The sequence below is a fragment of the Acanthochromis polyacanthus genome, chromosome 1 (genome assembly GCF_021347895.1).
Source record: "Acanthochromis polyacanthus isolate Apoly-LR-REF ecotype Palm Island chromosome 1, KAUST_Apoly_ChrSc, whole genome shotgun sequence".
Taxonomy (NCBI): Eukaryota; Metazoa; Chordata; class Actinopteri; family Pomacentridae; genus Acanthochromis; species Acanthochromis polyacanthus.
The window spans coordinates 41852225-41865610 of record NC_067113.1 but is presented as its reverse complement, the minus strand read 5'-3'; the positions used below and the strand labels follow the sequence as shown (position 1 = coordinate 41865610).

Below are 13386 nucleotides of genomic sequence, written 5' to 3'. Positions count from 1 at the left end.
TAAAGGAAGATACAATTAATGTTGCTGTGTCAATAGCCTTGTCTGGTGCACACACTGACAAAGCTACACACACAAACAGGGAGGGTGAAGCAGTAAAAAAAAAAAAAAAAAAGGACAGTGAAAGCTGGCGTAATTGAACATAGCAAAGGTTTTATTTCCTCTGCATTATTCACAAAGGCCACCGCGTACTGTATCGCTGTATGTGAATGACTGCGGGGGAGATGTAATGTTGCAAATGGACAGGGTGGCTGAAGGAAACACGGGGATGACTGTAAAGTCTAACACAGCGGGCTTTTGGGAGGGCCTGGGGTGAGTCATTTGCTTAGATTGTAAATTGGAAACACAGAGTCGTGTACCTTAAAATAGACTGCATTTTGCCCTTTAATCCAAACCTGCACAGTTATAGGCTGCTGAGGCAAATTGAAACGTATGTTACAATCAAAGGGAAGGGAAAGAGGGTCGTAGGACAAAGAGACAAAGATGTGGAGTTAATGACAGAATATACAAAGACCCTTGACTGTCCCTAAGACTTCGAATACGGAGCACATTTAAGCTATAAAATTAAACAGCAGTGGAGGAGAGCCCTATGGAATGGGGTATTCTAGTTTCAGCACCACGGACAGTGAATTCTCCCAGTATGGAAAAACAAATGAATGGAATCACATCAAAATAAATGAAAGCTACAAAGTAAATGTGAAGATAAATAGTTACCAAGTTTCCCTGTTTCGAGAGATCTCAATTTTAGCCTGATTATGATTAGAAAATCATCTTTAGCCTAACAGCTACAGCTACTGTGCTTACCCCGTGTGAATATCAATGACCCCCATACCCAAGAGCAAACTAACACTGGGGCTCAGTAGAGCTATTATCATCTACTGTGACCACTAATAAATAGAAAGTAACATTAATAAGTGCATGTAAAACTCAGTGGAGTTGCCACACATATAAAATTGAGCTTTGTAATTTGATAAATGTAGTGACAGGATGTATTTTATAACAAACCATGACCCTTTAGTAGGCCTAACCAAACAGTTTGGTGTCTAAACTCAACCATTCTGATCACTGACAAACAGAAAGTAACCTCTTGCAGTACTATGAAGAGATGCATCGCAAATCTCTGGTGGAGTCGCCACTTTGGAAAAGCACGAATTGCAGCTTTGTAATGTGGTCAATGTAACAAAAGGTTGTATTTTCATCCAAATCATGATCCTTTTTTCAAAGCCTGACTAAATGTTTCTGGTGCCTTAACCAAGTGACTTGAGATTCAAACTCAAGTTTTGCCTTTTCAAATCAGAAAATCATCTTAAAGCTGACGGCTATATTGTCTGAATACCAATGGACCTCATATCAAAGAGAACACGAACACTAGAGCTCAGTAGGTGCATTATCATCCATTCTGATCACTGAGAAACAGAATAAAAATCCAGACTTATGCCTTTACCATCTCCTCTAACACCCAAATGTGGACCTTTGGTTCTCGTTGTAGGTGAAATAGCTTGGCTATACCATGATCAAAAGGGGCTTTAACAGCCTGATCAGCCTACTAGAAGATGAATGTGGTACCCACATGTAAACCATCTACAGACTGATATGATAGCATCCTAACTGGGTGCTTTATTCACAATGATATCCACAGACCGTAAGCATACCGTGTGAATTGCAAACAGTTAAGAGTGTCAAAAATATTCATTTGAGCTTGACATAGATGTAAAAAAAAAAAAAAAATCAATAAAAGTGAATTTGTGAGTCAGGCAGGGCAGTCGGGGTGCCTCCTAATGAAAGTCTATGCCGCAAATTTTAAACAGATCACAAGTTAATTTGCATTCATTTGAGCTTGCAGTTTGTTTTGGAAGTGTCAGCACTAACCTGAGGCAGGTGCACATCCCTTTACCCTGATTATGCAACTTGTAATTGCCGCCCACATCTCTACTTTGCTTGGTGCTCCAAATAGGTTTCACATGGAGCCCATTTACTGCTGCAGGAGTGGGGCAGGAGATGAAGGAGTGGACGAAGTGACAGCTGTGACAAACATGCTGACGATGCGGCTCTTACCAGGCCGAGGCGAGGATGTGACCCTGTTCTGATGTGCATTACAGAGCAGTCAGAAGGATGGGAACACTGCATGTACACGTGTGTGCAAGTGTCTATGTGAAGAAGATTAAAAGATGGATGAGTAATTGTCACTGTAATTCCAGTCTGCTGTGTCATGGATGCACTTATTGGATACACTCAATAGCTCAGCATTGAATCTTGGGGGAAATGACATAAAGTTAATGGCTAGGTGAGTCTTTACTATGGTGGTTAGTGATGGTTTTATTACTAGCAATGATTCACATCTCGAGCATCTCCATTTCCCATTTTTTTACGCCATTCCAACCAGACAGCATGCAGCTACTGGAACCCAGTCACGCAGCTAATACCTACTGACATGCTCCCAACAGGTCAAACGTTTTCGCGGAGCTCAATCCATCCTAATAAAATGTAACCTTATTTTCTACACCGGGATCCACCAGGATTGATGCCACTCGCCTAGACAAATAAATGGCCAGTCATTTGACCAAACGCACAAAAAGCACACCGATCTATCCTGCTTTGCTTTCACCCTGGAAAGGAAAAAGAGATAAATTCACAGCTTTATAATCTAGCGGGTTTTCAAGTGCACATGGTTGGATAACACGAGATCAGATCACTGCAGTAAGAAAGGCAAAGGGTTACAACATAATTGCATCAATGAGGAGAGGTTGTTGCCATACTCGAGTCTATTGAAGTGAGTGACTTGGCCTTTGTGTGCACCGTACTCCACTTTAAAATCTCTGTGGGATGTGTGCCGCATATGTGTGCTCGTCAGTGAAAGTCTATGAGGGTTGTAGCTCTGGGATGCTTTACTGTTCAACATGCGCTAACTGTAGCTGATGATGTATCAGGAGATTAAAGGATGATGTGCGACAAAGAGAGGGAAAAAATTACATAAAAGGATACAGGAAACATTCTAGCTTTTTGTTATGGAGGCGAAATCCCATGAAAAAGCCAACATCAACAATGATTAAGCCCAACACTGACTTTTTTTTATACTTCCCTTCCCTGCCTATGACCCTAGGCTCATATATAGAGGGTACAAATGATTAAAAAGGAATTCCAAATACACACTTTGATGTTTTTTTTTTCCTTTTTGCAAAGTGCAATAATTTCCCAAGACATCTCTCAAACAGGAGTAAACACTTTTTCAAGGGATGGATGTAGTCAGCTGGTAGGTAAAGCGTTTGTGAGATAAAACAGAAAATCATGTTAGCTTAAATATCAGCCACAACATTAAAACCAGCAGTCTAACATCATGGAGATCACCGCTGTGCCATCACAACCACTCTGACCCACATTTCACGGATGCTAAATTGGAAGTTCGGGGGCTGGATTAGAACCCTGGGCTCTTTGCCATGTTCCTCGAGCCATCCCTGAGCAGTTTGTCAGATGTGGTGGGGTTGCTGCCAGAGGGCTGAGCGCTTGGTCTGCAGGAGTGTTCAGCTGTGAGTTTATGGGTCAACGTAACATCCAAATGGCCACCAGAACTTAAGGGGTCAATATATAATTGCAAGACTTTTTGTAATATAGTTGACAAGTATCATAGTTGACATTTTTGCTGTTTTCAGGCATAAAATCAACATGGCCACCAATAACCAAACACCACATGGCATTTTTACAGAAAGATTCTTCTAAATATTATATATACAACTGAGTAAACTTGAAATTGAAAGTTATTGATAGTTAATGATATTGTGGTAAACCTGTTGACATGCCATAAATCCACACTTGACTCACACACTACTTTATATTAAATAACTGAGGAAATTCTTGGAGTCTTGCCAGTCTTTTCTTCAGGAGGAAATGACATCATGTGGAGCAGGTCAAGTGATCTGGAATCAACACACTTCCTTGAGAGGAGTTTTTGTAACGGGGAACTTAGTTGAAAGTAACACAGTTTGTTATTTTCCATACAAAATTCAATATATTGCCAAAAAGGAAACTTATTTATTTATTTACTTGTTTACTTAATAGGGGCAATGCAATTAACATAGATTCAATACAGTTCATGAATCCGATGTGTTGCATGTGGAGTTTTAGCTACAGCTAATTCTCAGCTCCTGTCCCTAGTTGGGCTTTTAAAACAACCAAACACACATGATCACAATCCTTTAAAAGTACAATGTACAAAGAACCGTAACAAATACAACCATAGCTTACAGAATTGAGTTAATAATCCTCACAAACCTATAGAACAAAATTAAGAAGGAGAAGAAAAAGTAAAATCTTCCAAATCAATCCAAATTAACCACTTAAACTACAACACTTTAAAAATTAGTATAGCTCTTCGACCAGTTCTACGGAGTGCTTTCCACATAGCTACAGATTGGTTTTGAGACAGAGGATGAAACTGGTCCGTATACTTGAACGCTGACTATTCATTGTAGAAACATTCCCGAGACTGGTTGTTTTGTTTCTTACCACTGAATCATCACAAATTGCAGAGCAGCAACACAGCTCCCTACAGAGTACGGTGTACCAAATAGGCAGTCAGTCTTCTATTCCATCTCTCTGTCACTTGTTCACACACATAAACACACCCTGGTGTACAGGGGCCTCTTGCTTTCGAAAGCTCACTCATCCTTTTAATCGGTGTGGAATCCATCAAAGTGGGTCAAACTCCCTTCCCCATCTGCCCCGGCCAGATTTTAAATGCACGAGGGCTGATTAAAAAAAGACCAAGAAAATAGGGCAAACGCCTACAACACACACGTATACATGTCACCCAGGAGACCGGCGGCAGGAGACGGACACCAAACGGGGGACAGTGTGCGTTGGTGAGGATGCTGGGGGCATTTGTGAGCAATCACCACGTGCTGGTGTGACAAATAAAAGGTCAAGCACTCAGACTTCAATCTGCTGTCTGTGTATCAATGTGCCATGTTTGTGCTAATTTGCATACGGCCACCTTTTGTTGCTCCATCAACCGTTTCTGAACACATGACATGGGGAGGGTGGGGCACAAAAACAGGAGAGGAGGAGTGTGTGACGGGGCAGCTGGGGGGGTAAGCTCACTCTTGCATCTGGGTGTTATTGCTGTGTGAGTGAGCAAATGTATATGTCTGCTCCGCACTTGAGTGACAAGGCAGCTTCTCTGTGTCCATGTCGTTGCAGTTTTGTCTGTTTTTCATGTCTAATTACATGTTACCGTGGATACATATGCACGCATGCTTTAATCACAACAGAAATAGCCCTGCAAATCAGTCGCCTTCCCCTGCAGATCAACCTGCAGCGCCGCGCCGGTGTCATGTGATGGGTAGCGTCACCGCATTTTGTTTTGATACAGAGATCATCACAGAGGGCAGGACCCTGCATTTAGCCTGTCATCACGCTGCATGAGTGGGGATTTCCAAGATTAAGTGTTGATACGCAGTCAGTGGAGAGAGGACACTCAGAGTATCAAATACATTCAGCAGAGATGATGGGAAAAGTATTAAAATGTTCGTAGAGCTGCACATCCCGGTCACGTCATCATACACTGCCTGTCCAAAAAAAAAGTCACCGCCTGGATTTAACAAAGCAAAATGGTAAGAGCTTCCATCATGAGCATAAGGGGGAAATTATAAAAGATTGCATTTAACAATAAAAAAGTAACCATGTGCAAAAAATTCAATGTAAAATGCATCTTAACAGAGCATTTCCTATTTCAGTGACAGAAGTATTGCACAAATACTGACCAAACTGTCAAAAATGAATACTGTTTAAGGAGGTAGTCCCTCACATGGTGATCTCTTTGGCTTCTACTGAATAATTACTGCAGTGATGAATGCATTTCAGCTGCAACAACTTATTTAACCCTAACTGATGCAGTGAGGAGCTTCTAATGTCTTAAACAACCATGTTGGAAGACACATCCTGTGATCATGGAAAAGATGTTAATCTGTCTCAGAAGGGTCAAATTATTGGCCTGCACCAAGCAAAGAAAACAACTAAGGAGATTTCTGAAACTACTGAAATCAGGTCAAGAACCGTCCAACGCTTTATTAAAACCTGAAGAATAGTGGTGAAGCATCATCTCTGAGGAATATGGTCAGTACAAACTCTTAGATGATCGTAGGAAGTCAACAGTGGAACTCACAGCTATTTTTAATAGTGAAAGTAAGAGCATTTCCACGTGCACAATGTAAAGGGAACTCAAAGGATTGGAATTAAACAGCTGTAGCTCTAAGAAAACCACTGATCAGTGAGGCTAATCAGAAAAAAAGTTTGCTAGGTAGCATGGAGCAATGAAAGAAGGTCATGTGGTCTGATGAGTCCAGATTTACTCTGTTCCAGAGTGATGGGGGCATCAGGGTAAGAAGAGAGGTAGATGAAGTGATGAACTCATCATGTCTAGTGCCTACAAGCCTGTGGGGGTTAGGGTTATGGACTGGGGTTGGTCAGGTTCACCAACATTTTGTTCCCAAAGAAAGAGGTCAGCTGATACCTGAATATACAGAATGACCAGGTCTTTCCATCAGTGAAGTTTTTCTTCCCTGATGGCATGGACATGTTCCTAGATGAGGATACCAGGATTCATGGGGCTCATACTGAGAATGAGTGGATCAGGGAGCAGGAGATGGATTGACCTCCACAGAATCCAGACTTCAGCCCCACTGAGAATCTTTAGGATGTTCTGGAGAAGACTTTGTCCGACTCCCCCATCATCAATATAAGATCTTAGCAGAAATTAATGCAGCTCTTGACAGAAATGAATGCTGTGACATGGCAAAAGCTTATCGAAACGATCCCATGGCGAATGTGCCGTTCTCAAAGCTAAAGGCGGTTCAACAAAACATTAGTGTCCAACTTTTTTTGGATGGGCATTTTATCAAGCTGTAACTAACCATTTTTTCCACCTCACACTTCACTTCAGTGAAATGCTGATTGGCTTTTTGATTATTCAATTCAGCTTTTTTTTAAAAAATCCCAGTTGATTTGACTTCAGGTTGACACATGCAAATTTGAAGTTTATTTGACCAACAATCAGAATCTGTAAGCAGTTTTTGTTTTTTGTATTTTTTTTGCATTGTTACTTGAAAATGCTAAATTTATTACTCAAGCCCCTCTCCAATTGTGGAATAAAACACAAAAATCTCCTCTCTGTGAATTAAAGTTAGATGTTTTTCATCTGAAAATTATTCCCTCAAGTCTTCAAATGATTTAGACATAACTCTGGATAAGTTCTTACTCTAGAATACGCAGATCAATGCACTAAGCACCTCTTTTTTCACCCACTCTTCTGCTGTATGCTGCAGTATGAGCACTCCAGCTCACTTTCTACTCTGCTGAAACTCAACATAACTACTTCAGAAAAAACTTGGACAAGTTCACAAGGTAATGGAGCTGATTTTAACTAGAAGTAGCCTTTAAATTCCAACGTCAATCTGACATCTGACACTAAAAAAAAAACAAGATAGTATCCAAGTGTAATGTATTGCAGTTTGCATTTTTCTTATATGCTGGAAGAAGCTCTATCTTTTTGCACAGGAAAATTTAGAATAATATCAATATTTCTTCACAACAGGGAACACCGACTGCCGTCTTTCAAACTGTAGCATGCTTTTGAGAGTGTTTCACAAATAAAATCCCAAATTTCACATGTCCAAAACTTAAACATGTTCAGTCTACAACAATACAGTAAAGCAGCAAGTCTTCATGTTGGAGATGATGGAGCAAACAAATGCTTGGCCTTTTTACTTGACAATAAATTCAACCACATTTTTCAGGACTGACAAGGGCTGCAGTGAGAAAATAAACACTAAGCTAGACTGTGTCCGCTGTGGATAAACTACAAGATGAAGCATCGAAACGATGAGCCAAGAAAAATAGGTGTTCACCCGTCACTCAAACTGCTGTCTGGGATCGCACAATGACTCATCCTGTCTCGCAGACCTTTCTGTGCTCCGTGAGCCTGATTGGGTTTGTGAGAGGGGTCGGGCGTGGGCGTGAAAGTGCAAGAGTGTGTGCAGTAGTTAGCACTGATTTATCCATTCGAAGACACAATTCTGAATAAGAGGAGCTGTGCCATTCCTGCACTCAGCTAAAGCGACGTACGACGCGAGTTCTATCTGATCCTCGGCGTAAACATCCCCGTATGGAGGCGAGCGCCAAGCTAAATGAGAAGTACCACTTTTTAATCAGCGTGTGCAGCCGTGTTATCCGTCTTTTCTGTCAGGCCCTGAATGTAAACCCTCAGTCAGACAGCTGGAAAGGGGGACGCCAAGGAGACGCAGCTTTAACGGGTTGATTAAGCAGCGTTGGCCTGGTGCTTCCAAACAAAGACTAACCCGACCCCGAACAGCAGCTCTTTAGCCAAATTCCCCTTGTGGCTGTGCAGCTATACGTCTCCCAAATGCGAGTTTGCTGCCGAAGAAAGGATTACTTTGAAGAAGAGCTGTGAAAACGAGCTCATTCTCTTTTAACAGCAAGCCAGAGGGATACTATTGTACAAAACAAACCCTGAAGGGATGAGTCAACACTATCTGACAATCTGTCTGAAAGTTGACTGCCAACTTTGGTATGACTTTGCCTCAGCCTTGATTAGATTAAGAGGTCAGCGTTACCTCCTTCTTGTTATCCAATTTCTTTCAATTAACTCTACATGCATGAGCCTCTCTCTGTAATAATGCCTTCTGTTGCTAGAGGTGACAGACTGTGTGGGTCATATGGAAAACAATGCATTTCAAACCAAGAGAGAGAGACTGAGGGGCTTTTAGGGCAAAGACTTTGCAGCTGAAAAGACTAATCACTTGCAGCGCTAATTTGAAAACCAAGGACAAACACTGGGCAACAATTACGGATCATTTTTCAGGTAGCTCAACCCTGACAAAGTGTTTGGCGAGGTTATTATAGGACAGGAACAATGAAATATGAAATACAAGGACACGGACAAAGCAGTTAATAAGAATTCAGGCTTGAGCTCAACTTGAATAGATTCTCTTTAAAGTGACACTTGGAAAAAAAAAGGGAAATATCACAGAAAGATATTGAGGTTTTTGACTTTTACACTCAATGAGCTTATTTTTCTAAAAGCTCACAAATGCCTTCAGCGCAGCGGAAAAATTGTCCATGGAGCTTTAGCGCTGTGTGCATTGTTCCGCCAGCTGATTCCTATAAGAACAACTCTATGAAGTGTTGCATGATGATTACATTATACCAACACTTCCTGCTTTAATAAGGACGAGCAGGGGTTATCCAACACTTCTTCTCGACTCTTTAAAGGCCAAACAACAGTCGTGATCTCACATAAGAACTTGTGTCACATCAAAGAGACCTGTGCCTGAGACTCTGCAGCGAACTGACTAATATGGCCCAGTGGGTTCACAGCACAGCCAGCAAAGCTTCTCCCATGGGAGGGATTTCACTGAATGTCACTGCAACGCTAGCAAAAGGCACATACAGAGGTATTTGCTGTGTTCCTCTTTGCCACCTTGTCACAATGCAGAAACAGCATGAAAAGGGAGTTATTTATTGCAGCAAGCTCCAGATGTATTTTTAGACAAAAGTAGCAGTGCAGCTCTGTGGACGCCAACATCGATCAACTTCTTTTGGTCCAGACAGAAAAACTCCAGCCATGACAAATTCGTAGAGACATTCAAAGGATATGCTTCAAATCACATATTTTTTATTGTATTTTTTATTTATTCTTTAAGCACGTACTGCAGCTTCAAGTAGTATTCAGTGTACAAATGGGACACGCTACTTGGTCATAATATTGCACCTTCAGCTCTGATGAGTCTGTAGTGTGAAATGTGCTGTCATCTACGCACAAGCTTGTTTATACCCATGCAAGACAACACAACTTAAGTGGTGTACTTCATGGTGGATTGTGGGTCAGAGCGGTAGAAAAGCATGCTAGCTTGCAAACTCCAAAATCAACCAGACAGGATCTACATGTTGGATATGCATCAGTAGTTCCATTGGTTGGTTGGGTGGTTGGTAGGTAGGTAGGTAGGTACTTTTAGTAAGCCTTGAGACTTCAATGATCTTGTGACTTTGCTCATAGCACCATCACGATGTCGACATTTTTGGTTGAAAATGAAACATCTCAACCACAGCATTTCAGCTTGCACCCATCATCAAGATCATTTTGTCTTTGACCAAAAAGCCTCGATTACCCCATAACAATCTCATCACACATGACTGGTTGTTGAGTTCAGTGCTGACTAACCTTAGCAGGCCAACATGGCAAACTCAGACAGTTAACATGATGTGATAGACCCATTTGCCACAATATTGTAACCACTGACAAATGAAGTGAACATCTCACTGCAATGCCATGTTCTAATGGAAAACCTTGACTCTTGACATTCTTCTAGATGCTGCTTTGACAGATACCACCTACCTAAGCATTGCTGCACCTCCCGCAGCAGCAGCCTCCACCTCGTTACACCACAAAAATTATTCAGGAATGGCTTGAGGAGCTGATCTGGCCTCCAAACTCACTAGATGTCAACATGATCCAGCATCTGCTGGATGAAACAAACAAGCCTGACCCATGAAGGCCTCACGGATCTGCTGCCAACATCACAGTGCCAGACACCACAGGACACCTCCAGAGGTCCCACGTACGTGCCCCGATGAGTCAGAGCTGTTCAGGTGGCATGAACAGGGCCTGCACAGCATCAGGCAGGTGGCTGATTGATGTACCTGCTCTATTTAAGCATGCTAACAATATCACAAGTCATGTTTAAAGACAAAACTACAATCAAGTGCCATTTCATTCTCATCCCATCCCTTCCTCATGTTAACCCCTTCTTCCTTCAAATGTTATTGAGGGAACATCAGCTGGGAGTTGCAGCATAATACAGAGACTGTAGAAACAGCTGTGTGGCAGACTCCCAAACTAAGCAAACTCTGACACTTCTGGGTACATGTTTGCAGAGCCTGGCAGTAAATACTGAAGGAATTGAACAAATTCATCACCCTGATGGAGCGGCTGAGGCTCCACCAGGCACCTACTTTGCAACTTAATTCAATTTGCTAATGAGGAAAGGGCAATCTGATAAAACGATACCATCAGTGAGCAGTTTGTAAACCGTACGAATGGAACTGTACTGAGAAAGTATGAGCGTGGTCTTAGTGCAGCAACGCATGCTTTTACCCAACCAAGCATGATAGACCTGCATCACCTCAAGGGTGGAAGGAAAAAGTTGTTGTGAGCAGCCCCAGCGTGGTTCGTTTTTATGGGGATTTCCTGGGACTGTAATCTGCGAGCTGAGGATGCCTTTGATTCCGACGATATCAGAGGAGCTTCTTCCAACAGGTACGAGCCCTCGGGGAGTCTTTCTTCACTAATGATTTGACATGAAAAGGCAAAGCGGAGGTTACGACGCCCCAGACAAACACTGAAGGGAGAAAAAAATCTTCAAATGTTAAAGTCACAGCGGCTCAGAGGCTGGAGGGCATGATGGATGAGACATCGGAAGAAATGCTAGAGATAATGATAGTGCGGCTTATTAGGCTTCGGCAGCCCCTAGACTTTCTTCAAAAAACAAAGAGTCACCAAAATATACTCAACACAAAAAGTAGGGATGACACTTTTAGCTCTATCGCCAGCAAATTGCAATTTGATTCATGGACCGATGAGGCGCATTTCTGCACACAAACTGAGCTCCATCAGCACTCGAGCTCACTTGAAACTCAACCCACAAACCACTTTCCACTCAGTGGCTTATGAGAGCCTGCTGACAGCACCTGGCTGCAAAAAAACCAACCAACATCACCTTTATTTCTCCCCATCCCTCTCTCTATTTCTTATACTGCAAGACAGCCCAGCAGGATCTTCTTTAAGACTGCTGTGAAATCACTGAAACACTTCCTTCTCCTGCTTCCTTCCACCCACAGTGAAAACACAAAGTACTGGCTCAGTTACAAGAGGAACACACACTCAATCGATCTTCCACTGACACTGCCTCATTGCCATGCATGTGTGGGGCTCTGGCCAGAGTTGAATTATGCACGGGGAATGTACAGTAATCAATGAGGACCACTGCACATCTGCCCTTATTTCTCTTTACAGACAGGACGATGGACTCAGTGCACAATTGAAATCTATATATATATATATATAGAAAGAGAGAGGGAGAGGGAGGGTGAGGGTGATACAGGGGGCTAATCATGAATGATTAAACATCATTACACAGAGGAGATGAAGTGTAGTTTCTCATGATTCCACTCTCAGATGTTTTATTTACCTTGAGGAACTCTTAAACTAGAAAGTCCCTCCTTTAAAGGGATGGCACAGGGGGGTGAGATAAATTATGTTACTGCTTTTTCTGCTCCATTCACTTTTTAACGAGTCTATTCTGGGCACATCTCTTGGACTGCAGTGAAAATCGAAAACAATGTCGTGTCAAATGAGGGGTGTCTGCGCGCAGGTAGGAAACACCCACAAATCACTCTTCTGCAGAGAACCAAATCTGCAACAAAGCCTCCTTTTATTTTTAAAGTAAAGTATGACAACACATAAGCAGCATTAAAAGAACAAGCAGCACAGATGCAGTAAAGAAGGGCCAGAGCAGCGCAGTTTCACTTGCCTGGAACGTGTAGAACCGCGTCCCGTTCGGTGGATGCACCTTTGGGGAGTTGGTCCCCGTGCTCATGTCTGAGAAAATCATAATCCTTTGATGGGCAAACAATCCAGATCTGATGCGTTGGTTTCAAAAAATGTGTGTCAACCTTTCAGAAACTAAAAAAAAAAAAAAAGCATCCGAGGCCAGGTCTCGGATCAGCTCCTGACCTGCCCTCCCGGCATCCGAAGCTGGTGCGCTCCGGTGAGATGCGCAACGCTCCGAGAGGAAAAGAAAAACCCAGACCCGGCGAGAAAAGTGACAACGAGCCGAGTGTCTGGCTCTTCCACGCATGCAGATGATTGGATCTGTGTGTCCCTTGTTGCGATCAGAGAGGAGAGTTAACCCAGCGGGTCCATAGTGTCCCCGCTCCCGCTGCAGGCAGCTCTGAACGCAGCTCGGATGGGTCCGTCCGTGCGCGGATTATCGCCTCCCTCCTTCCTCCGGATCAACCAATCAGCGGCCGGAGCATCACAGCCCCGATCAGCCAACAGCAGACTGGGAGCCCGAGTCGGCAGCAGAGACACACGTTCCCTGTGTTTGTACACTGTAAAACGTGCTGCTGTCATTTAAAGTCATCAGCATGTTCTTTCTTGGAGGGGGAAGTCGAATCATTGTGCTTTTTAAAAAAAAAAACTAAAAAGACAAAAAGATGAACATATGTTTGACATAAAATTGTTTTAAAGAAGATGATATTTGCATTAGAAACCAATTAAAGTATCATTTAGGATTTTAAAAGATATAATAATAATAATAA

General features: G+C 42.5%; 1 protein-coding gene across 7 annotated transcripts in view; it reads right to left on the bottom strand.

Annotated features, from left to right (window-relative positions):
* The window catches only part of ppfia2 (PTPRF interacting protein alpha 2), a 233186-nt gene that overhangs the window by 132670 nt on the left and 87130 nt on the right, over nt 1–13386 (bottom strand). Inside the window, exon 1 of one of the 7 annotated variants that reach the window (XM_051951533.1) lies at nt 12597–13041. The exons of 5 other annotated variants lie outside the window; for them this stretch is intronic. In XM_051951533.1, the coding sequence (XP_051807493.1) occupies nt 12597–12677 (81 nt within the window). In that variant the 5' untranslated portion in view covers nt 12678–13041. Of the gene's footprint in view, nt 1–12596; nt 13042–13386 lie in introns of those variants that run through there. One more of the 7 variants, XM_022205239.2, reaches the window with a different exon arrangement.